Raw genomic sequence first — 26,039 nt, 5'->3', positions numbered from 1 at the left:
AAATTTATTGTTTTCATGGAACATCTCGACAATCACTGATTTTAACCACTATTTGTTCGGAAGTATGTTAAAATAACCCCATTATTAGAATGCTTTAAGAAGGCATTCGACACAATCAGACGAGATTCAACATGTGCTCAGAACGGGCAGTGCTTCACAACGGCAACGTCAGCGACCCATTCACCACCAACGCAGGCGTAAGACAAGGAGGATATTTTGAGGACATGTGCTTCGCTGATGAAATTTTCCTTCTCTCTCACAAACTCACTGACATGAAAGCGAAGGTGGAGAGTCTAGTCACGCTTGCACGCACTGTCGGACTGGAGGCCAACATCGCCAAGACAAAGGCTATGAGAGTCAGCCACAATAATGCAATATCTATAACGGTTGATATTTTTGACTTGCTTCCTGATGAAAATGCTGTTCATCCGTGAGTGTCTTACATCCATCCAATATTTGTGGCGACAATCTGGTCCATCTAAATAACTTTTTTTCATCTTGCACCTTTGCTTATGCCTACACTCACTTGAGAGTCGTATTCTCCACTTTGTGTGGTGGCAGCCGTCCGAAGACAAATAATTCATTTTGCAGATATAAATATTTTATACGGGGTTTTCGCCTAATTTAATTAGAAATAACAGTACTATGAATACGGTGCAAATGAGATAAAGCCATAAAGCAATCGAAACAAAATATGTGCTTATATACCAAAAATTACTACTGTACCATTAACACCTGTAACATGAATCAATTTTACGCATATAATTATTGGCCTGGGGTATATACAAATGTATATACAAATATATAAGTACATAGACATGTACGAGTATGCAAAATATGTGCTCGATAGTTCAGGCCCTCTGACGCACCTGTTTATCTAGATCGTAAATGGAGTATATTTCATGCATTCAAGTTCGAAAAATCGATTTGCTTAATATAATCGACACCGCTTATCAATCCGTTGAAAGGTACTTCTGATGGTGCCGATGGCTTCTTCAAATTCGATGGGCAAAAATCACAGCTATCTCTTAACAACCAATAATATTTAATATTATTTACAAAATAAATGTTATCGCTGGTGTGATAAAGCAGCTACCAAATGTGATTAACTGGGTTTTACGTTCACCCTTTGCTGTGTGGGGTGTTGTACTAACAAAATATCTATGCATACAGGGTAATTATTCATTCGATATACTCTTTGTGAGGAGCTCCAATGTGGAGTGTTGCGTAACTCGGATCCATTACGAGCCAGATCTGCAGCTTAACGCGTCTATGTGGTGTTGATTAATCATTTTAACCTCACCTGATCCATGGCTTATTTGCAGTATATATGATTTGATGTAATATACAGAATAGGTTTTGCACATAGGTACGTATTTCTAAATAGAGAAGTATGAATACGGCCCCCAAATTCAGGACGATCAAAAAAGAGTTACAAAAACTGTTTTTATGTTTAAAATAAAACTTGTTGTAAAAAGAAATTTATTGTTTTCATGGAACATCTCGACAATCACTGATTTTAACCACTATTTGTTCGGAAGTATGTTAAAATAACCCCATTATTAGAATGCTTTAAGAAGGCATTCGACACAATCAGACGAGATTCAACATGTGCTCAGAACGGGCAGTGCTTCACAACGGCAACGTCAGCGACCCATTCACCACCAACGCAGGCGTAAGACAAGGAGGATATTTTGAGGACATGTGCTTCGCTGATGAAATTTTCCTTCTCTCTCACAAACTCACTGACATGAAAGCGAAGGTGGAGAGTCTAGTCACGCTTGCACGCACTGTCGGACTGGAGGCCAACATCGCCAAGACAAAGGCTATGAGAGTCAGCCACAATAATGCAATATCTATAACGGTTGACTGGTGTCCGATGGAATTTGTCAAAAGCTTCTGCCACCACGACAGATGGCGGAGTAGATGAAGATATCAACTGCAGGCTAAACAAATCAAGGACGGCGTTCGGACGAATGCCAAGGAGCACCAGGAAATTTCGTGGTTCCTAAAACACTCAGGCTAAAAAGCGCATTGTATTTAAAGCTCTGGAAAGAGGGTAGATAGTCAAGGACGGAAGGAGAAAAGTATTGTGAGAATTTTCCAGACTCTTTGGCAAATCTGTAAATATCCTCCAGTTTTAGAGAGCGAATATTACTCATTCTCACGACATCGGAACCCATCGTAGGCGTGCTCTAGCAAAGGCAGGACACTCGCAGAGAAAGTGCTCTGTGCTATGCGCTCCTCCAAGCACGACAGGCCCATCTCCATTCGTACTAAACTGCGAAGGTTCAGCTCATGTGTGAAGCCAGTATTGTTGTACGGAAGTGAAACATTGCTGGTCTCCAACACCATCACACAGAGGCTACAAATCTTTCGTCAACAAATGCCCTCGTATCATCTGTAAAACATTCTGGCCGAACACCATCAACAACGACGCGCTGTGTAGATCAACGAATGAGAAGCCCATCCTATAGCAGAAAGTAGCGATGGATAGATTATATGCTTAGAAAACCACGAGACAGCATCACGAGAATGGCTCTGGATTGGAACCCGCAAGAGAGCAGAGGTCACGGTCGGCCAAAGATCACATAGCGATGTTGCGCGAGCTAGCAGATGCCGAGATCACATAGGATGGCGTAACAACAACAGCCCAGAACCCCTAACGATATAACAGTTTTTGGGTGTTTGGTCTCTTTAGCCTGTTCTTTTGTTTCAGGATCATGATGATAGACCCAGGACTTAGCCTTGATGATGAATCGATAAACACACTTCACTTTATACTTTCGAAAACCCTCTAAATGTTGCTGAGAAACTCGAACTCGAACTCGAATTTGTTTTTGTTCCATTGTTAGCTAATGCGGTACCCATTGCCTCACAGCTTTCTGAAACCCAGTACTTTACAATATTGATTACACTGCCCAATGAAATGCTTAGGTCTTCTGCCAAATCTCTTTTAGTCACTTGACGATTTTCAGTAGAATTCCCTGCATTTTTTCTATGAAATCTCCTTTGCTTTTAAACCTTCCAAAATAAAAAATCAATCACTGCACGATACTCGATTTTCTGTGAAAATACTGTGACACGTCCAGACTAAATTATAACAGAGAATACGTCTTCAAAGAAAGGGTCTTTCAATAGACGCGTCTAGATGTTATTTTAAAACAAAACTAGTAAAAGTTTAACTTTTTTCAGGTTTTACTAATTGTATTCAAAACACGGCTCCTAACAATTATATGAGAAAAATTACCTCCTTTAAATGTCGAGTGGGGAATTTAGATCGCAATAATGCAATATTATCTATGTCTATTTCTTCCAGTTCAGTCCACAAAAAATCTCCAATCAATTGTGTATAGCGATGCCCATTGACTGCAACAGCTCTTTAGTTTTCATCTTCGAAGAAAAACCAGCTAATTATTCCACCAGCCCAAAAACCACCCCACACAGTACATTGTAGCGGATATAATGATTTTTCTGGAACTGACCCCTCCCTTGTTGACAAACCAATGAAATGAGCTCCATCATTAAAGATGGTTTTGGGTGAAAAACCAGAATCATCATCAAAAAACCCAGTCACGTAATTTCTGACTCAATAATGGTCTGTTGCTTCAATTCTTGTGTTAATTGAAATTTGCAAGGAGGCAAATGGAAGTCCTTATGTATTATAGAATCCGCCAAACATTCGATTCGTGAATGCCTAATTGTTGCGAACGTCGAAATATCGATGTTGAGAATTGTTCAGTAACACTTTGCGCTGCAACAAAAATATTCTCAACAGAACGTCCAGTTTTTGGTCTGCCTGACCTTATTCTATACTCCATAGTGCCAGTTTTTTGAAATTTTTTACCAACCTTTGAAATATCAACTCATTCGGATGATTATTTCCACCAAAAATTACGAATTTCACAATGTTCTTAAAGATCGATCATTTTCATAATAAGTTTTAACAATTTTAAGGCGTTGTTATATCGTGCAAAATTGTACATTTGTCAATTGTGATCTTGTCAAATGCCAAAGATGACATAAAAAAGGTGCTGTCTAAGAATTCTTCGCTACTGACATCTATGCGTCACTATTGAAAGACCCTTTATTTATGACAAGCAGACTGTAGTTGGTCAAAAATTTGTTTGGCTCATCGGGGTATAATTTTTTCCGATAGATATGCTAAACGAGCAGTTTCCTAATTTGATGATTCAGTCTCGCATGTATGTTTGTCAAATCAGAATTATTTGTTATGTTCCCATAAATGGGACGTTATGCTTAACAGTTATCAGAAATTCGTGCGCTTGAGCACTCATTAAAAAGTTTAAGTTTTTAACAGCTTGAAGAGCGCTAACTTTCCCATGCAAAAACAAGCAAATTTAAAAATTTGGTAGACAGCTGGTTGCACTGCCACATGAGAATGACATAGTAAAAGTTAAACAAATGGGTATCGAACCGACTGATAAAGCTGTTCACTTGAGAATGCGTAGCCAATATTTGATACGCCGGCAATATGGTACGCTTAATAGGGAGAGCAAACAAAAACCTTGCAGTTGTATGTATGCACATCCAAAACGCAATAAACTGGTAGAGTAGCGCACATTTCACCGATAATATTTAGCTAAAATAAAAACAACTGCAAAAAGCTATTGTTTAAGCGCGCAAATAACGGTGAATCTAGTAAATAAAAGCTATTAATAAGAAAAACTGGTAGTTGATGTTTCATTAATAAAGCAGAAATTAATATTTAGATTTTGCTGCTGTGTTTTTTTCTCTTTGGTGAAACTTTCGGACTGATAAGATTTTCCAGTATGCGGCTGAGCATTGATACTTAAATATCCGCACCCACACAGCAAGTGGATCAGTTGAAAGAGAAAATTTTTGGGAAGCGTTTCGGTCGCAGTTAAAACAGAATAAAAACTTGCAGTAAGTAGACAAGTAAATACCAAAAAGTTAGATTGTACTTACATTTTTTGCAATAAAAAATGTGTAGAAAAAAAGTGTGTGGACCATTCGAGTTTTCATCGCTGAGTTTCGGGATGATCTTTGATTGGAATAACTCTTGCAAAATAGGAAAGTTGGAAAGTGCCTGCTATTTAAATATTCGGGCTTTCGTAGAAAATATGTAGTTAAAATACTGAGAATAAATGAAATTTGAGTTTGAATAAGACAGGATTTTTTACTTCAAAAGTATTAAGTGGTACTGCTTTAATCCCATGATTTCATAGTAAACGTTCTTATAATTAAATATATTCGCATACTAAAAATTTAAACAAATTCAAGCTAAGAAATTCAAAAAATTTAAGAATCTATTAATTTTTTCAGTTTAAAGTTCAAAAAAAAATGTAACTGTATGCATTGTCTAGTTTTTACATAACAACTATGTATTCAAGGTCAGCTTTATTTGGGTTCCGGGCCACAGGAACATTGGGGAACTTGTAAAGCGGATGAGTTAGCCAGGAAAAGTATTACTCTTTAACTGCTTAGTGATACCATTTGGAATACCTATGGCCGCGATCGAGCTAATCATCAAAAACAACATTATCCAAGAGATCAATAGGTTATGGAGAGATGGAGGCATGTGTGTAATAGCTAGGCTACGGTGGCCGCAAATAAATAGGAAAAAGACAAAGGAAACGTTTTTAATTTTTGCTGTGTGCGGTTGTGCTTATATTAGTGCCCTGAAGTTTCTTAGTAATAAATAATTAGTGCATGCCTGCCAATTGGAATTTAAGTGTGCTCTGCCCAATCTACAAGAAGGGTGATACTGTAACCTGTGTCAATTACTACAGGATTAGTCTTCTAAATATCGCCTATAAGGTTCTAGAGAGCGTAATATGTGAAAGGCTGAAGCCCACCATCAACCTATTGATTGGACCTTATTAGGCTTTAGACCTGGAAAGTCCACCACCAACCAGACATTCACAATACACCAAGTCTTGGAAAAGATCCATGAAAGAGGAATCGACACACACCATCTCTCTGTTGATTTCAAAGCTGCAGTCGATAGTACGAAATAGAGTTGCCTATATACGGAATTGTCCGAATTTGAAAAAACAAATTTGCAAAATGACGTTGCTCACTACCAACAGCGCCATCAGAATAGGGAAGGGCCTCTCCCAGCCGTTTGATACCAAACGAGGTTTCAGACGGGCTGACTCGCTGTCGTGTGACTTCTTTAACCTGATGTTGGAAAAAATCGTGCGAGCTGTAGAACTTAATCGCTCAGGCTCAGGAGAAGGACTTGACTTCACTTGGTGTGAACAACAGGCGCCAGTTAGCACTAGAATGAAACGACTGGTCCGCTTTGTTAAACTCGGCCAAAATCTCGTAAGCGGTTATCGCGTCAATCAAAAGAGAGAAGACGAATTCATAATTGAGACGCAGTCTCGTAAATATTTTGCAGCTATTATAATTTCTCGAAATGCCGTGCCTGTATGGTCACAAAGGTGAACGATCGTCGCCTAAGATTCAATGTGCAAAGTACAACTCTATCACCTGAGCTGTGTAAACATTTTGCCTTTTGATGTGGAGGTTTTGCTCTCCTCGGGTGAAGAGTTTCTGTGCAAAAAGTGCTCTACCGTTCGTCGAAAGTTTTTGCGTTCACCACCGCTATCTGTTGCTTTGGATATAACATAATATTACTACCGTCTGCTCTAAAGCTTGACTATTCTGAAGAGCCAAGCACAGGTTCAATTTCAAGAATGATAGAAAGAAGATTGCGCCCATCAGAGAGTGCGTGACGTCACGTTTTTCCGAGTTGTGCAGTATTGCCAACCATTTGCTCTTCGCAATAAATTTAGTACTTTTTTATACTCAAAATGCAAAAATTTTGAAGTTTCGTGTTTGTTTCTTTTTTTAAATTTAAAGCTTCTGAAACCTTAAGTAAAAAAAAACTGTATTATTATCCAAAATAAGGTTAAAAAATGCCACTCTGAGAAGATTTTAGTGCTATTGAAAATTAATTGGTTCTTATAAAATTTGATATTTTGAAAGTGTGAATTTAATTTTTTGCACCTTTTAAGGTTATGCAACAATATTAAATGTCCCTCTCTCAACTCTTCTTAAGATTGAACACCTTTTTACACATTTTAAAAGGCGTTTGAATTTACTGAATGCGGATTAAAACCATAGAGGTGTAATCGTTTCTTCCGGCCATCAATCCTTAGTGGGACATAGGGCATCAAGATGTGTATTCATTGTAAAAATAAGCCACAAAATACCTGAAAATACTAAAGAAACCATACTGACATTTTAGAAAAAAGAGCACCTTATCTAGTTATATAACCTCAAATATAGCAAATAAGTCGTTCCCTTAACAAAAGAGTTTTTCTCAACAAAAAACTTATAAATGAAAATCTACATAGGCATAACACATTTATTAAAAAAAACGCACATTTTAAAGAAGATTTGTCACGCATACAAAGTTCTCTAAGTGATTCAACAAACATTTGGTGTTTTATTTTCTTTGAATGGGCATTTTAGTGCGTTTTTATATCCAAAGCTAGGCAACACTGCAGTAGCGAGAGAGAGATTTGACTGCCGAAAGCAGAAGAACACCAACAACATCTGCAAACGCGGGCAATGCCACCAGATGTTAAAAAAAAGTAAAGCTAAATAAAACTGAGTGAATTATTTAACTAATTATTAAAAAATGTATATTTTGCAAAGTTATAAACATTACATTTTAATTAGAACAGGCTAGAAAAATGTCATGAAGAAAGAACTAAAACTCCGAGACTAAATAACACAAAAAAAAAAATGCTAAAGCAAGTTACGAAAATGGTAATCTAGCCATACTGGAGCTAAAATCACGTAACTCATTGTCAAATTCGCTGAGAGCAAAGTAACGGGACCACGATAGGCGCCATCTCATTATTCTTTTCATCATAAAATTCAATTTGAGTAATTCGTCAGTGCATCCAACAACAATATATAATTCTGATTCTCCGTCTCAGAAATAATTAATTGAAAACGGACATATGGATACTGTTAACATTCGCGACCAATGAACGTTGTGGTCTGCATTAGCTGAAATTGCCGCACTCAGAGCTGAGAATAGCCGCATTGCTGTTATTGTTAATGAGTTGCGAGGCGATAATATACAGCTCTTAACCAATACGAAGGCAAGGCAAGCTGAGAAGCGGCGAAATGGCTTCAGCTTTATGTGCGCTCACTGCTGAAATTAGAGCACTACGCGAAAGACCCTGTATTATACTTGTTCATAATACGAATGTTAGCAAAAACAAAAATGAAACAAAGCAAAAAAACTTTCCTCTATGCTGAGCATCATCTCCCCGTGTTATTGCTGATTTTCCTACTGTAGGAGTCAGTGCCAACTCCTCTCATCGGTTACCTGATGCGCCCCTCACTCTTTCGCCGCTGCCGCTGTTACTTCTGTAACTGATAAAGTTTCTGGTGACTATGCTGCATCCTATACTGTGGGAGTTAACGTTAACTCCTCTCATTTTTGCCAATGCCAACTCTCGATCATTCACTGCTGCTGCTGTAAACAAGACAAAGTACAGGTAGTGTTGGGGAAAATACTGCTACGCAGCCTCCTGCACAGTGGTCTACTGCAACTGGTAAAAGGGTTGAAAGCAAAACAAGTCATTGGATACGGTGTTAACTGGCGCACTCAACTTGATGTTATAGCAATGAAGGAATGAATTCATACCTGTATATCCTATTTTAAGACTACAGTTTCTGGTGAAGATATTATTGGCTATGTTGTTAAAAGCTCAAAAATTGATAAGTCACTTATTTCCTTATTAAGAAAGATTCAGATGTTAGTGCCATCTGCTTTTGAGCAAGTTTTAAAAGCCACGATTTGGCCAGCTTATGTGAAGGTTCCCGTGTCGCATAGTAGGACAGATCGACTACCACCATATTGCACATTTTGAATTATGGAAACAATGGTTTTTATACCAATCCCAAAGCTTTTTGGAGTTTCATAAAATCTAAAAAAAACCCTGCTTTAGCTTTCCATCTGCCCTATTTTTCGTTGGTTTTTTTAAGTCCAATTTCATTCCTCCGCCTTATAGTGATTGTAACTTTGAGTATAATGCGACTTCGTCTGTTGACATTGTCTCTATTTTTTTATCTTCGGATGATGTCGCCCAAGTTATTGCTAAACTACAGAATTTTTCACAGAGAGAGTTTGATGGTCCTTCGACCGTTCTGCTTAAAAATTATTTTATACCAACCTCATTAAATTTTTGTGTAGTAAAGTGCAATTTTCGTAGGTTCGAATCTCGGTGAAACATGAAGAAAAATTTTTTTCCCATAGCGGTCGCCCCTCGGCCGGCAATGGCAAACTTTCGAGTGTATTTCTGCCATGAAAAACCTCCTCATAAAAAATATCTGCCGTTCGGAATCGGCTTGAAACTGTAGGTCCCTCTATAAGACGCACGCTAGAAATAGGAGGAGGAGCTCGGTCAAACACAGGGTGTAGGCGCGAATCATATACATATACTCGTATATAAAGGGCAATTTTCAAGTAGGTAAAAAATCACACTGATTTTTTAGAATTTTTTTCGGTCGCAGTCTTGCGCATTTTCTCCATTTAACGCCTACACAACATTTTTTTTATATGGAAGAAAACCAGCAGAAAAAATTGTCGAAAATCAATGCGATTTTTGAAGATTTAAAATCAAATGAGCTTTAAAACTGCATACCCGAAAAGATCTGAGTAAAAAGTTTGCGACTTTTTTCCAGTTCGTCATCCTAAGTTTCTCGATGTCGTCCTCTAGTTCGTCGGTCCATCTTGTTCTCGGCCTTCCTCTTGCTCTAGTGTTGGACGCTCTGGCTCCCACGATTTTCTTCTGCGCCCTCGTACCGTCCATTTTTGTAATGTGACCCAACCATCTTAACCGCTGCGCTTTGATGAAACGTATAACATTTTCGCCCTTTATCAGTTGATCTAGCTCGTCGTTCCATCTTATCCGCCACTCGCCGTGATCTTTGGTTGTTCCGAAAATTCTTCTGAGTACTTTTCGTTCGAAGATTTGCTGTTTTGTTTTGTCTGCTTCGATTAGTAACCACGATTCATGATGGTTTTATACAGAGTCAATACGATCTGTTCGCTGCTAGAATTCTCTCATCGATGGTGAGGCTCATTGAATTGTCTCTACTCAGTTTGAAGCCTAAATAGGTAAGGGATTCAACGATTTCAAAAGAAAAATCGCCAATTTTCAGTTTGCCTGATGATGGTTTATTTTGTCTGGACATCATCATATATTTCGTCTTATCTTCGTTGATTTTAAGACCAATTTTACTAGCAGCGATTACTATTAAAGCCTTTCAAAATATGGATGAAGCAAAAAGTTCTGACTATTCCTCACCAAATGCCTTTATGAACTTTGTTTCACGATGTATACCTTGTAGGGTTCATACTATTCGGAGATTTAAAGGTTCTAGTACGCTTTAAGAAAGATTTGTGATAATTTTGTGATTGGTGAAATCAACGCTCCAAATTGGAGTTAAAGAAGAGCAAATTCGAAACATTCTTCAGTACCACTGAAAAGTCGGAGCAGTCGGCCGAAAAGATTTATAAAAATTTGGCCGTCAAATGTGGGACACGCTCTGGTAAATTAAATCAATCGATTAAATCAATGGAATTATTAGTTAGATTAGTTGGTTTTGAGCCATCAGACTGGCCTCAATAAGAAGTTCGATGAGTGGATACCAAACAAATTGACGCAAAATAATCTTTTGGATTGAATTAAAAAAGTGGAATAAAATTTAATATTCATTAAAAAGAGATCTTTTACATAATTGCGTAAATATATAGGGGGCGTGGCATTCGACATATAGACCAAAATATGAAAACCGATATATGTATCTCTAAAACGAGTTAAGCTAGAGACCTGAAACTTGATACGAATGCATAAATTCACATTTGACATTAAAAAACTGACATTTCCAATTCATTTTTCTCTGGAAAAACAAAAGCTAAGATGATGAAATTGTATACAGTTTCACTGATTGCCACCAGGTACCTTTTGGTGAAAAGCGGGCATATCACCTCCACTACAAACTTAAATCTCATTTCCTGTGCACAAAATAAATGAAACTACAAAAATCTCAAAATTTTAAAACTATTTCATGAATCACTACCAGGATTTGGGAAAAGAGTTTACATGTTTTATCCCATTGTACAGTCCAATTGAACTTGGATGAAACCTACTACTTACAGTGATATTAGTTTCTGGTCCAATTTTCGATCACGGGCGATTACTATTAAACTACATATGGGTTGTGGTATTTTATAGCCCAAAAAACAATGCTGTATTTCATACCACAGAGAATCAGCTTTAGAATAGTTTCTAGAAGAGAAGCTTTAGAAAACCGCTTTTCAGGTATTGCGGATTGACGTTTAGCTATCTGCTAGCTTGAGCCTCTAAAACCATTTTGAATCACTTTTTTTTTAATTAAATACTGAAATACGGATGACTGGGGGCTATGGGGAATATATTTTGGATAAAGTTTCAAATTATGCTGGATTTAATTTTGTGTGATTTGTGCAGTTTTACAAAGCAACCATAATTTGATAAATATTATATGTTTTGAATTAGATCTATTGGTTTGGGGAAAAAGAAATCTATTTTTTTCTCGGTAAGTGGATGCAGTGATCGATCTGGTAAAGTATCGATCAAACAATTTAAAGAAAAGTCCGTATATTTTAAAGTTTTTCTTTGATTAAGGCGAAAATGCAAACCAGGAATGATGTTTATGGGGCCGATACTGTAACAGCTAATTCTGGATTGGTCGATTCCGTTTAGGCAGTTTTGATGACAAAGAAAACGTTATAAAATCGCAGAAATAATCGAAGTTGGGCGGCATTTACTAGTTGCGTCATCGCCCAGGAGCTAAAGATCGACCATAAAACAGGTTTAAACCATTTGGGCAAACATTTTACACCAAAAAAATGTATGTCTTTTTCCTTGAACTAATAATGACAGACATAATTTTTAGCGTAGCAAATGTTCATAATATTTCTTTACGTATGTATGTATACTAACTGTATAAATATAGGCACATTTTTACTCAAGAATTATTTATCTACCAATTATTTCTTTGTAAATTTTTACCTCGGTCTGGACTCAGATAGCGCAGGTAGGCTTTGTATCCCAGATAGGCGAAAATAGTTGCAAGCTTTGTGGCAAGCGGCAAGCGGCTTTATGCCCAGTAACTGTGTATGTTAGTATGTAGAGCAGCAAGAAAATTTTTTCAAAATTTGTTGTTTTAATCACCACACTCTCACTAACACGAGCGATTTTTTCAACAAAAACAATTATAACACCAACAACTGCAACAACGAGTAGTGAGTATTCACGCCAACAGAAGTTCTACTCAATAACTACAATAAACATTTATCACAAAATTTACACTAAAACCACTAAGTGCTTGTGTGTGTACTTATGCTACTTAAATATAGCAACAATGACTGCAACAAATTACTGTAAGAGCTGTAAGCGTTATTCATCAAAGTGCTTTCGACTGCCGCCTTCACAGATGCTGCTGCTGCTGTTGTAGCTGTTGGCTTAACGAATGTGGCGGATATGGCGCTAACAACGAGTCGGTCCTGAACTTATGTACTGCTGGTAGTGCCACTGCAGCCGCATACCCTGCTGCGCTGCCCACTCGATGTTAACAAGAAGTGGGAATTCGTGTAAAACACACACGAATTTTGGCAAAGGGAGTGTGACTCTGGATACAATTGGCACCCCATGTATGTGAGACATTTGTGGTGGTAGTGGTGTTCAGGCAAAAAGCAATGCCAACAAAAGTGGGTTTAGCTGTATTTAAATACATTTCCTGGGATTTACAACTTTTCGTAGATTAACTTTATTTACCACTTTTATGTCTTTAGACTATACCTGAGCTCTAAGGCTTACATAAATTATGGCTTACAAAATTTGTTAAGAAAATTTTCGTTACTTTTTGTTGAAGGGGAAAAGTCGATCGCATTGGGTTGAATTGAAATTTTTGCCAATCAATCAAAAAATCAATCAAAAAATCTACCAAAATTATAATATTTGTGGTCGGAAAAGTCGGGGTGAATTTGGAGTATTAGTTTCAAAAAATTATTAACTTGAATGTAAAAACAGCACAAAAAATCAACTTTTCAACTTACTTGCATTAAGTTATCTTATTTACCCCAGCTTCTACAGAACATTAATTTTACTCCTCAATCGCTCAATAATAATATTGGTTTATAGTCTGCCGCAGAAACTTTTTCTAAACCTCTCCAAGTGCCGCTCAATCGTACGTTGGCATTATGAGAAACTAATAAGGAGTGATTATTGTTCATCGGAGGAGAAATTTACAGTTCAATTGCTTACTCAGTCTACTTGATGAAAGTGAGATTCTTATTGTGATTGTAGTAGGACGAACATTCCAAATACAGCTTCGGGAAATGTTGCTGGAGTGACAGTGCTTGGCCGGATATAAATCCGGGTCATTCCGGTAACGTAGAATCGACTGCCATAGGAAATCTTCTACTACTTCAAAATTGCTAACAATGAAATGGGTGCCGAGACACGCCATGAACAATAACCAATTTGCGCGATATGGCTTCAAATGGCTTAATGAGGTACAAGTTCAGATATGGCGGCATATAACCAGACCTTCTCTAAATGTCGAAAGCTCATGTTAAGTCAAGAAAGAGAGGGTGCAAGCCAATTCATCTTTTTTCGTCTGTCGGCGTATCATGAAGCAACTCAAAGGTGGCTTTGCGAGGTCTGAGACCGCACTAATCATTTAATGATAGGTTGTAGTCTTTTACATAATACTTATACACTCGGAATACTCCGTTGGTGCATGACTACCATTCGCAAGGGCATAAGTTCGAATCTCCTTGCATGAACCACCAAAATGATAGAAACATGTTTTTCTAATAGCGGATACCCCTTGGCAGGCAATGGCAAACCTCTGCGTGTATTTCTGCCATGAAAAAGGTTAAAACTGTAGTCCGTTTATGGAACAAGGTCAATGCGCATGCCACACATAGGAGGAGGAATTCGGCCAAACACCGTCGAGTTACGTGAGCTCGAATCAATTTGGCGAGAACGCTAATCTTCTGATAGATCTTGCTTGCCTTCCAACAGACTTCTGCTACTTCTGAATTCTTGTGAACTCTATCAGCCTCAGTCTGTTATCGAAAGTTTCGTAGTGGAAGCTGAATTTTTTGACTGTGTGACCAAATATATCTTCCCTGCCCACCTTGTTGCTTATAGAATCGGTATTTCGTGGCAATTTTGATTGATATGGTTTCATGTGGCGGGTGCCATGCCCAGGGCATAACTAGACTAGAGCCCCGCTTTGGTTTGCTTCCTAATTTTATGAGCGTGTTACTACTTGGCCTCAATAGGATTTATAATTAAAACTAACGTACTCGGAAAGCGGCTACGTACGAAAACTCTAATTTCAACATGCCCGTTTTTCCATTTTATTATTAATGTGAGATAGGCTGACGTGCTTAGTAGAAGGAATCGGCCAATAATCATGCTGAGTTGTTATATAACGGTAGTTTTCGTAGCTAAATTTGCTTAAAATGGATACAGGGGTTGACCGTAAATAGAGATATATATTTGCATGAATTTCTTGGAAATTAGGCTTGGTGCCTGCCACTTTTGAGGGAGTAAACCTCTTGATATATAAAATGTTGTCATTACTTTCTGACCACCCAGTATTTCAATTTCAGCCACTGTGTCCTATGAAACTGCAGTACTTTGTATACCCTTTTTTTTGCTAAATGCAGGAGAGCTCCGATGCAGTCGCGTTCGGCTGTGGGATGCTCCTGCTGCTCGTTATTTGGGGCTGACTGTGTTTGCAGCGGCAGTGGGGGGGTCTGGGATAATGAAAAGTTGTGCACGTTAGCAGTAAGTGCCACCTTTGAAATGCAGCCTTCTTGCCTTATTTACAAATTTCGCCAACAAATTCATTGACTAAAACCACTTGATGTAAAATTCCCACTGCGGCTTATACTGAAAAAAAAAGAATTAGAATGGTTGCTAAACTTGCACTGCACACTGTGCATTTTATCAACATAATACAATATTTCCTGCGGTCTTCAGTATAAGTGTTCTACAAGAGGAAGATTTTTACAAAAAAATCTTTATAAAAGGGTAAAATTTGTTTTAGTTTATTCGATTTGGTAGATCCTAAATATTTGGGTACTTGTTTGTGGAATCAGATGGTGTGTAGTTAATATCAGCCGTTTGCTAACATTGAGCCAACTCATTATACACTCAGCCTACAAAAGCGTGACCGGCAAAATCCAAACCGTTATAAAAAAACCGTTAAGTACTGCTAAATAGATGTATACTTTCCGCAATACGCGTTGTGCAATTTGTTAGTTTTGTGAGAAATTTAGAATGCGTACGTTGTTTTTAGAAAATGAGTTTCGTGCATGAAAAACGTGCACACCCTATAGGTCCAAAAATGTCACGTTTATCTGCAGCAAAATATTTGCAGAAGTCGAAGACGTTGATTTGTTTAAGACAAAGCCGAACTTATCTTGGGTAAAGCTGAATCAGTTTTATGGAAAAGTGGTGTTAATGTATCCAAAAACGCGATTCGACGATATTTACGTCCAGAAGGCCTTGAATTCCGGAGCGCATTGAAAAAGCCGTTACGCTCATTATCTCACAATGAAAAAAGACTTGCATAGGCTAAGGCAAATTCAGAAGGGAATTAGGCAAACGTAATACTTACGGATGAATATTCATTTCGGGTGAGTAATTGCATAAGTCGGTCCTGGTGTACTGCTGTTAATCGACAACTTCAACGAACTCTTAAGCATCCAGTTAAAGTTCATGTTTGGGGCTGCCTCTCCGATAAAGGATTTGTACATTTATTTGTGTTTACCATCAATTTGAATGCAGTTTTGATGAATAAATATTACCAAAAGGCTTCATTGCCTTCAGCTGCGAAGATGTATGGAAGTATAAGCCAACCTCGGATTTTACAAGAAAACAACGAACCCAAACATCGAAGCCGAAGGTGTGCAGAGTGGAAACAACAAAATGAGATTAAAATGTTGGATTGGCCCTTAGAGACGTCTGATCCAACCCTATTGAAAATGTTTAGGGAATAGTTAAGTAAACAATCGAAAGAAAATAAATATGGAAGGTAAATAATTATCAAGGCAAGTTTAATTGATTTGGAGTCGATTACTTCCACAACATGCGCAGAAAATAACACAAAGTTTGACTAAATTTGGCCGCCTAATGGGTGGTGCGTGACTGCCATTCGCAAGGGCGTGAGTTCGAATCTCCCTGCATGAAACACCAAAATGATAGACAAATGTTTTTCTAATAGCGGCCACCCCTCGGTAGGCAATGGCAAACCTTAGCGAGTATTTCTGCCATGAAAAGGCTGCTCAAAATAAAATATCTGCCGCTCGAAGTCGGCTTAAAACTGAGTCTACAGTCCATTTGTAGGACAACATCAATATGCACACCACATATAGGAGGAGGAGCTGGGTGTAAGTGCCAGTTATATATGTATATATGACTAAAAGATGTGCAGCCATTATGGTTAATCGTGATGGCTGTACATTTTATTGAATACTATATATTGCGTATAATAAAAATGATAAGCCCATGCAATGCAGTGTGTTTGAATCGAATTGGTCAAATGATTTCCAACTTATGGCGGTCACGCTGTTAGACAGACTGTAAATTATGCAATTTAAAGAAGTGCAATAAAATACAATTTAAGAAATGCTTCGCATTTCTAAATCTTGTATGGCTTTCTGAATAGAAAAAAAAACTGCTCCCTGAGTGGGTAACGAAAAAGGTTTTTAACCACGAATTTGGATTTGTTCACATTTTAAAAGGGAAATTGCAGTGAGTAGTTTCATTTACGATCGTTATTAATATAACTGCTGCATCTTTTGCTACCGACTTGCAGCGGGAAAAAATCCATTACTTTCTCGGCAGGTGGATGTAGTGATCGATATCCCGATCAACCAAAGTATCGATTAAATAATTTAAAGTTAATGCTCGTTGTCAAGGTCGTCATTTCACACTAAAAAAATCGTTTGCTGTTTTTAATTTGTTCCATTCAGTTGTGAGTTACAGGATGCAAAGAGCAAATTCGGTACATTTTTCTTAGATAAAGGCGAATATGCAAGCCAGGCAGCTGAAATTATGAATGGTGTTTATGGTGCCGATACTGTAACAGCTAATTACGTGCGATTATGGTTTCGTTAATTCCGTTCCGGCATTTTTGATATCAAAGAAAATGTCAATATCCTTGAAAATATTGGTAAAATGATAGAAATAACCGAAGTTGACCGGCGTGTTAGTAGTTATAGCAACACCCAGGAGCTAAAGATCGACCATAAAACAGTTTTAAACCATTTGCGCAAAAATGTTTAATAATGGATTTGTTTCCCCCAAAACTAATATTACGATGTAAAATGTGGATGTATATTTGTGAGTACATACATACAAAGTAGATAAATTAAAAGCTGGAGATCTGCAAAAAAATCTAACATTTTTTCATCAATTGGCGAATTACTTTAGAAAACTTTTGAAAACAACAGTGAGTAGTCGACTACAATGAACTTTAAACGTAGTGTTAAATTCACCAAATGACGAATTAGTTGTAATTTTTCAATACCATTCGTTTTCTGAGTGCGTTGAAGCACGTTCAAGTAAATGCATCAAAGTACGTACGTAATTTCGCAAATATCGATTGCTTGAAGGATTTAAATTCATAAATCCTCAATATATAATATAAAAGCGCGTTTTGCAGTTTATCTATCCATACACACATATGCCGATTTGTGAACATAAGACATACGTATTTATTGCTAAGCAGCAAAGCGCCCATTCTGCCGCGGGGAAAAGCGTTGAAGTGAAATAATGCCAATGGCCAAGAACCTACACCCACATGCGCCTACTTATGCACACAAAGCGCAAATAGTTTCCCACACACAATATGGCAATGTTGCGCAACAGTGGCTCCGCACAATGGCGTCAATTGGATGGCGCCACAAAGCATCGCCGCCATTTGCATGCAGTACCGCTCAATAATTGCATTTGATCGCCAATTACGCACAAACACATACACATCAACTGCTGTGAATACCTATACACACACATAGGATATGCCTTATACATACAGGCATTTTTCTCCAGCAGCATGTTTTTCACACACACACATTTGCAGTTGTTATAACGCGCAATTAATGTAACTCATACCACCCGTATTACCAACGCACACATACATAAGCACACACATTTATACGCAGGCAACTGAGGCTGCTGATGCCCCCTACCGCATACCCAGTTCCGCTTCCGCTGGCGGCCATATTGCTCGGCGCAATATATTCACCCATTTCTAACTTCCCTTCTCCACCCCCGCCTCTAAAAACATTTGAAGCATATGAACGCCCTTATTTGTTGGCGTCGCATCCTGCACACTAAACTAATTTACTCCACCGTTTGCTTTGCTCCACAGTTCGGTGATGCCATCTCTCTTCCGCACGTTGCTATTGGCTGTTGCCTCGATTGGAATAACGCAAACGCGCCATGTGTACGCCACAGAATTGGTAAAGCCTCGAGTGACGTCATTAATGTCAACGGGGGTTGCTCGCAATGAAAGCATCTATAGTTACAACAATTCCACCAGCCTTGCCGAAGAGGGCGCAAACGCCGTTTCATCGCAGCAGCAGCAGCAGGCAGCACTTGCGGTTACAAGGCAAGAGTATTTGAGCCTTGAGGACCACGGCAACGACGAAACTTCCACTGTCTACATCAATTCACCGACGAGTGTAGTTCAGGACTGGAGTTTGGTGTGTCAGCAGCTCTGCGGGTAGGTCACAGTTGAAATGATTCTGTGCAAAAGCAGGAAATGTCGCCGAAAAGTCAACCAAAGTAAAGTAATTTGTGAATTTTCTTTCGTGTCTGTGTGTGTGCATGCAACAACATACGAGTGGACTTGTGTGATGATTTAAATTACAAGTGGATAAAAGTGAAAGTATTGGGACAAGGCAAAACTACGCAGAAAGTGATAAAATCTTTGCAAAAGCTAATAGAAAATTATCTCAAAGTGCATTCGCCAAACATTTTTAAGCAATTATGATCTATGAATACCAGCACACATGCATTAACTCGCATACATACACAAGTGTGTTATTACGTAAACAATTAAGTGAACTTCGAATTTAAAGTTTCAGCAGAAAATAAGCTTTAATAAATTTAATAAACAAAAGGTGGCATTTGCAGAAAGTTACTAATATATTTATTGGTATTTTTTTTTTTTTAAATTCCAGAGCTGGCCTAGGTGGCGCGCCGTGCGCTTCCTACTGCCACAGCAGCGAGACGCCGTCGCTCCTACCAGCATTTGACGCTAGCAAAGAAGAGATTTGTGAAGATCTTTGTAGGCTGCAGCTCGGTAAGTGGATCAATGATTTTGAAATATGTACTTTTTATTAAGATGAAAATTTGTCAAAATAGAAAATGAGGAAAATGCATAATTTATATATATAGATAAGTATATAAGAATACATGTGTTCAAAGATCATGGAAGGTGTTTTCATAACAACCTTTATGTGACTCATTGATATAGAAAAAATCTTAATCATACCTGCTTCAACAAAAAGTTCGCGGAATATTTTCCGAAAATTCTAAATACAAGTTCGATCAGATACTGATTGTCGTGTGTTTCACCCGGAAAAAATTCCTTCCGACGTAAGGAACGACTTTTGAAACTGGATAAATTCAAACCCAACATTAGTCAAATTCGTTGAGAGGGACAGATAGAAATGTTGGAAGATCCAACCAAAACAGTTCATAGGGATTGAGCCGATATGGCACAGCCCATATCCGAAATTCGTACAACTACTTATAGTTTTTAAGATATAGGCTGTGCGAGTTTTGTGAAGCGTGGCAAAAATTGCAAAAGTTGTTAAAATATAACAATTAATTTGGAAATACTAAGTTAAGTTGATTTTATTTCTGTATGGTTTTGGTTATTGCAATTGCTTGTCAAAGTAAGAGCTTTTGGATTTTGGACATTCATATCTCTAAAACCTGATCAAAATTATAGCAAATTTTGGAAACACTACCAATGAAAGCTTTACCAACAAAAATAACATGAAATATGGTATATGACGAACTCGATAACTAGGCACTACGCATATGACGCCAATAAATGCATTGCCAATATTTATGTGGCAAATCAAAAGGACTGGTTAAGTTAAAAATATAAATAATTCGTACCATTCGTAAAATAACATATTATATAATTTTTCTATGTTTTACATCGACCTTTTTTCAATTGTTTACTACCTTTTCAGAGGGGCATTGTTTATGCCCCTTTTTCCTATCGCATCATTGGATTTAGTGGCACCCGAAATCAGTTATCAAACTTTTTTTAATGAATAATGAAGATAACTGTTACGAGAACCAGAAATCGTTTCCGTCATAATAAGACTTTTATGTCTGGTTGAAAAACATAAAACAAACAAATCGAAAAATAACACCGTAGAACGAATTTTGTTTTATGAGTTGAAAACAATTCATTTTCTGCAAATTTTTGGTAAAAAGTTTGATAATAACTATTGAAAAATATTTTTGTTCACAAGTCATACTCGTCATAGACTTATTTATTTAGTGATTCTGTCCTAAGACAGCAAGGATAAACCTAATAATTATCGGTGCTAGTCACAATAGGTTACCATTTTCATGGTAAAATTTACAAAGATATTTTATGTTTCCAACAAGAACAAATCAAGTTAACATTACCTATGAATTATTGTACTTATGAATAAAAATGATCTCTCTTAGTGCTAATATATCTCTGAAGTTCGCATCTAAATAGTTTCATGCTGCTTATATATGTATATGTAGACGCTAAATTTTAGGGAATATAATTGCAAAGTCGAGTCGCATGCACCAGAAAAAGTCTTCCTGACGTTAGTGTTTTGTGTCTAGCAGCGAGAAGTTTACACTCTCTCACTGATTTCGAGGCAGTTATTCTGGAAGCAGAAAAGTGTTATCTTGCCTTGATCCCGAACACATAACGAGTAATATTATTAAACAGTGCATTAAGCTTGTGTTTGCACGCATAACCGCAATTTACAAAGATTTCACAACCATAGAATAACGATGTCATAACATATGTCTTAACAATTAGAATGCGAATGCCTGGAGGAGTCAAGTGTTGCGTAGTTCAGAGCGCACGAAGCAGTCCGTACAACTTGCCTACGACTAAATTTATGTGACTGAAGTTAATCTGTGGTTGAAAAGGATTTCGAGATTTTTAGCCGTATCCACATAATTAATAGCAATGCCGTCAAGTAAGATTTTTGGAAAAGTTGAAGTGTCGAGGGTCTCTCTCGAGATAATAAGCACGTGAGACTTCTTAGGGTTAAGAGTTAGTATAGAGTTTTCCAATAAGAGGTGTTATTTTGATATTCAAAGAAAAATGCTATTTTTTAATATAAATGATCGCATGTTTATTTCATTATAAACAGGAAGGTATGCCGTTAATAGTGGAAAATAACATCAGACAAATGACTACCACGACCACGCATACAGGACAATATCCTTTTCATGAAATTTTCCATAACCGAATGGCAAAGTGGTTACCCTATGTCCTCAATAGCTTCACGAATTCCATCTTTGAGGTCTTGAATCGACCCTGGACTGTTGGCGTAGACCTTCTCTTTCACGTGGTCCCAAAGAAAAAAGTTAAAAGGTGTTAAATCACAAGATGTCGGTGGCCAATAGTGATCACCTCTTCGAGAGGTAACACGGCCCGGAAACTTTTCCCGTAAAAGATCAATGGAATCGTTGCTTGTGTGGCACGTAGCGCCATCTTGTTGAAAATAAACGTTGTCTAGTCATCTCTCGATAGCGCAATCCAATTCAAAATAACACCTGTTATCGGAAAACCCTTTACATTGTCGGATGACCATTTGTTAATGCGGCATTAATTTTGGTTGATTTTAAGAATGCAGTCATCTATGTCCCTGAAACAAGCCGAATAAATATGATTGGGTGTTGAAGTGTTCAGATGTTCGTCAAAACATCTCTTTCAAAAGCCTCATACAGACACATCGAAGGCATATCCGATCATAGGCAAAAGTTTAATGTCTCAGTGCTCTCACGTAATCTGATGTCCAGTATAAAAGAAGTTCGCTGTGTTTGCCAATTTACTTAGTTTTAAAGCAATTAGAGGCTCGACCAATGACTTAAGCACAGCTTAGCTAGCAATGCAGACATAAATTCTTCTCCCTTCGGTTGCTACACTTATCAGCAAAATTGTGTCATGTGGCCATAACTCACTCCCCACAATAACAGTATATAGCATTTTGCAACTATGCATTGCATTTGACGTCAGCGAAAGTTAAATTTAGCTTTCCCTTGCATACCTCCTTTCTTAACACATTCTCGTATTTCATCACACGCTTATCTCTTCCCCAACTCTTGTCAATAGGTGACGTTAGTTGCAGCTGCTCGGCTGATGGGGCGTCACAAACGGCTTCCGAAAACAATTGGGGCGATGATGTGTGCAGCAGCTTTTGTGACCATAGCGCGGCGACATTGGATGGCTGTAGCCCCTGCATGGACGATCAGGAAGTAACATTTGAAAAAGCTGTGGTCGAAACTACAACGCCAGACTGGACAAAGTTGTGTGCCGCTCTCTGTAAAACTGGCGATGGCGGGTCTTTGTGCAATTGTGATTTGGTGCCATTTCTTTATAGGATCTAGCAGAGCGACGAATTGGCATGCAACATTCACCATGGAAATACCAACAAACAGGACTCGGGCTCAAATCGATAGGTCATTGGTCTAAAATTTCCTGAAATTGTACCTGGGACGTGAAATGTTGTTAACTTTTTTCCAACTCTGTGCAATCTCTTAATTCAAATTTATTTCGACGACGACAACAACTGCTTCAACTTATTGGTATATAAAATGTTTACTGGCTTGACATACACACAGTCATGCATAGCCATAAAGACCACTAAACTATGCTACATTAATGAAAGCATCCATATTTGAGTTTATGTTCTATTTTTATGAAAACATTAATTGTCTTTAACTTTAATAAATTAAAAGGCGCTTTGTTGTTCACTTAAGTGGCTCAGCGGCAGCCTTTTTGTTCTGTTTCGCTTTTGCACTAAAGCACGGCTATGAGGAGAGGCGTTGAGAGTAAGGAAAAAAAGGAAATGCAAAAATAAATAAAAAGTGAAAAAAAAACCAAAACTAATCCCTATGCGAATCAATTAATTTGTAATTAATTTGAATTATAGTTAAAGAAAAAGAAACAGAAAGCGTTAAAATGACGAAGAATCATTACAAAAACAATTATAGGCATAATGATACAGTAAATAGCAAATGCACTTACGCGGAGATGTAGGCGAATATATACATATATAAACACATGCATACCTATGTATACATCTAGAAAAGCTTAAGTGTAACTACATGCAATTCATGCATAAATATTCCATATACATACACATACAGTTGCTTGCACAGATACAAGCACATATACTCAATAGTTATCAGCTTTCTGTTCAAGTTCGTGTTGCACAATTTTCGAAGGAAATTACCGAAGAAAATAGGAACAACAAAATCACCAAAGGGCTTCCAGGATGCCAGCATGGAACTTGCGACTTATGCTACGCGAAAGTGGAAGTCAATGTCCAGCTGGCATACAAATCTCAGAGTGTAGAATAAAAGTAGGTTAAAAAAAAATTTTTAAAGCGCAGCAATTCGAGATTTTGTGCAACGGTTAGAAAACAATTCATTATTCGGTTTTTTCCGCCTGTGTTTAATGGAAAAGGTTTTTTGTTTATTCTATTTTTGTGTTTAAAAAAGTGGCGAAACAATTCAATTTGGCCCGTTATAATAATTTGGCCTAAAATCAAAAAAATTATGTGTTATGTGTAAGGATTATTTTCAAAATTTGCTCACTTAATTGAATACAAACTATTGCCCGCGTTTTAACGAAATTCTGCACCCAAAATAAATCCGAAAAAAGTAATAAACGAAAAATAGGTCTATTATTTTAGTTAACAAATTGAACTAAGCATAAAAACGATGAATATAAACTTTTTTGTAGTAATATTAAGAGACTTTGGAAGATAAACATACATATAAATAGAAATTTAAAGAAAAAAACTCAGAAAAACGTTTTGGAAGACATTTTTCATTTCTGCGAAAAGTAAACTTTTCGAAAAGTCCGTGCATTTGAAACCATGACGGGATTTTAACTTTTGGAAGACAAAGCTGTACACTTTAAATATTTGAGTAAATGACCCATGCAAATGTAAAAGTTATATATTAATACACTTATATATATATATAAATACATATGTATATGAACATGCCTATAAATGAAATGGTTAATATTCAAAAAATACTTAAGGGGGATTACACAAAATATTACCTTTACTTAGCCAAATTATTAAAAATATTAAACAAATACGTATATGAATGTAATAATACACACACAAATATGCACAGTTAATGTACGTGTTTAGGCCGAAATTAAAGTTATTATTTGATTTTGGTGATAGCTCCAACCAAGAAGCACAGCTTTCCAAATACTGCAATCACATCCGCGGTTAGAAGGGGCAGATGTGCCATTTTGGCTGAAATCCACGCTGTGACTGACAATAAAGGCAAATTCTTCGGGCACAACAGACTCCAGTGGCTAGCTAAAGCCCGGAGCTGTTTCCGAGAGTTTCCATCACAACATAGCGCTAAGTAAAATATAAATACATACGTATATAACAACAACAATCGCGTAAATTCAATTAAATCAACACACTAATAAATGTTAGTTGTCTAAAACTACATAAATGAGTAAAATAAATGCACATCTATGAATGTAATAAGTTTGTAAAAATTATATAAATAGCACACAAAGGGCAAAACCAGCAGAAGACATAATGTAAAATAGAAAAAAAAAAATACAAATACAAATAGAAAATACTAATTTTCGGTTTTTCAGATGTTTGTCCATTGGTACATATGTATTTATGTGCCATATACATACATATGTAGAAGCAAATTTTCAGACCACAGCCAAAGATATTCGAGAAACAAGTTTTGACGTCGATAATATTTTGAACGGTAAAGTGAATGATCCACAGTACGCTTAGCACCACTTTTAAATGCACACGCACCAAAAATTATTAAATATCATAAAACTGAATAATTGTATCAAAATAATTTCAAATGCACTTAAAAATCCCAATTGCACGCACCCAATGTCCCCGTATCAAAAATAAAATAAATATAAATATACAAATAAAAAAATTATTTTCTCTTTAATTAAATTACTTGTCTGTTAAATAATTGTATGTATTGAACTTGTTGTAATTGTAATTGCATTATAATCTAGAAGTTAACTGCCATTCGACTTTGTTTTTCTCTCGAAAGCAACCGTTTAGTCATCTTGATTGTTATCTGCGATAAGCTACGTAAAAAATTCAAATTATCTTCAAATGAATTAGTATCCTTAACGAAAATCAAACACAAAAAAGAACTTTATAAGTGTGTAGCTGATATGTAATAAAATAAAATAAATTGTCCTTTTGTGACTACACAACACAAAACTCAACAGAAGACGAGGAGTGTCTCAAATATTTGTTCGCTTATTAAATCATATAAATCACATAAATATTTCAAAGATGCTCCAAATACAACAAATATAAGTAAAAGTTAATAAACAATTATATAGTTGAATGTTGTGAAGTCAAATCCGAATGCATTTTTTTCTTATAAGTCTAACGGTAAGTACAGGGTGGCTGATGAATTTTGCTACATTAAGAAACTCAAATAACTTTTTTTTTAGTGTATGGAACTCATTTATTTTTTTTTCAAGTTGAAGGTCATTAAATTTTATTAATTGTAGCTTAACTAGTTTTAAAAATAATTGAATTTAAATGCCCCCATGCTCGTTGACACAAGTGCGGCATCTTAGTAAAAAGTTGTTCATTGCTGCTTTGAGAGTTGCGACAGGAATAGCCGCAATTGTTGCCCGAATGGATTGTTTTAGTTCATCCAAATTTGTTG

At 37.0% G+C, this 26,039-nt stretch overlaps 2 protein-coding genes across 2 annotated transcripts in view; one reads left to right on the top strand and one right to left on the bottom strand.

Moving 5' to 3' along the window:
- LOC129240783 (glutamate decarboxylase) overlaps positions 1-12,519 on the bottom strand; it is a 67,143-nt gene extending 54,624 nt beyond the window's left edge. Inside the window, exon 1 of the mRNA XM_054876765.1 lies at positions 12,075-12,519. The gene's annotated coding sequence lies outside the window, so the exon portion shown is untranslated. The remainder of the gene's footprint in view (positions 1-12,074) is intronic.
- On the top strand, positions 273-25,724 carry LOC129240472 (uncharacterized). Its single transcript, XM_054876293.1, has 4 exons — positions 273-430; positions 18,460-18,813; positions 19,274-19,395; positions 22,444-25,724. Exons 1-4 carry the CDS (start codon positions 273-275, stop codon positions 22,716-22,718), a joined length of 909 nt encoding a protein of 302 aa, XP_054732268.1. The 3' UTR covers positions 22,719-25,724.
- Positions 25,725-26,039: the final 315 nt, after the last annotated feature.

Source organism: Anastrepha obliqua, chromosome 3, assembly GCF_027943255.1.
Source record: "Anastrepha obliqua isolate idAnaObli1 chromosome 3, idAnaObli1_1.0, whole genome shotgun sequence".
Taxonomy (NCBI): domain Eukaryota; kingdom Metazoa; phylum Arthropoda; class Insecta; order Diptera; family Tephritidae; genus Anastrepha; species Anastrepha obliqua.
Note: the sequence above shows the minus strand (reverse complement) of the source record. Positions and strands in the feature narration are given on the sequence as shown.

Excerpts from the sequence above, each read along its gene's own strand:
- LOC129240472 (XM_054876293.1), top strand. The coding sequence starts at position 273 with ATGAAAGCGAAGGTGGAGAGTCTAGTCACGCTTGCACGCACTGTCGGA. Across the intron at positions 431-18,459 it reads GATGAAAATGCTGTTCATCC|TTCGGTGATGCCATCTCTCT; the intron begins GTGAGTGTCTTA and ends TTTGCTCCACAG. Across the intron at positions 18,814-19,273 it reads GTGTGTCAGCAGCTCTGCGG|AGCTGGCCTAGGTGGCGCGC; the intron begins GTAGGTCACAGT and ends TTTAAATTCCAG.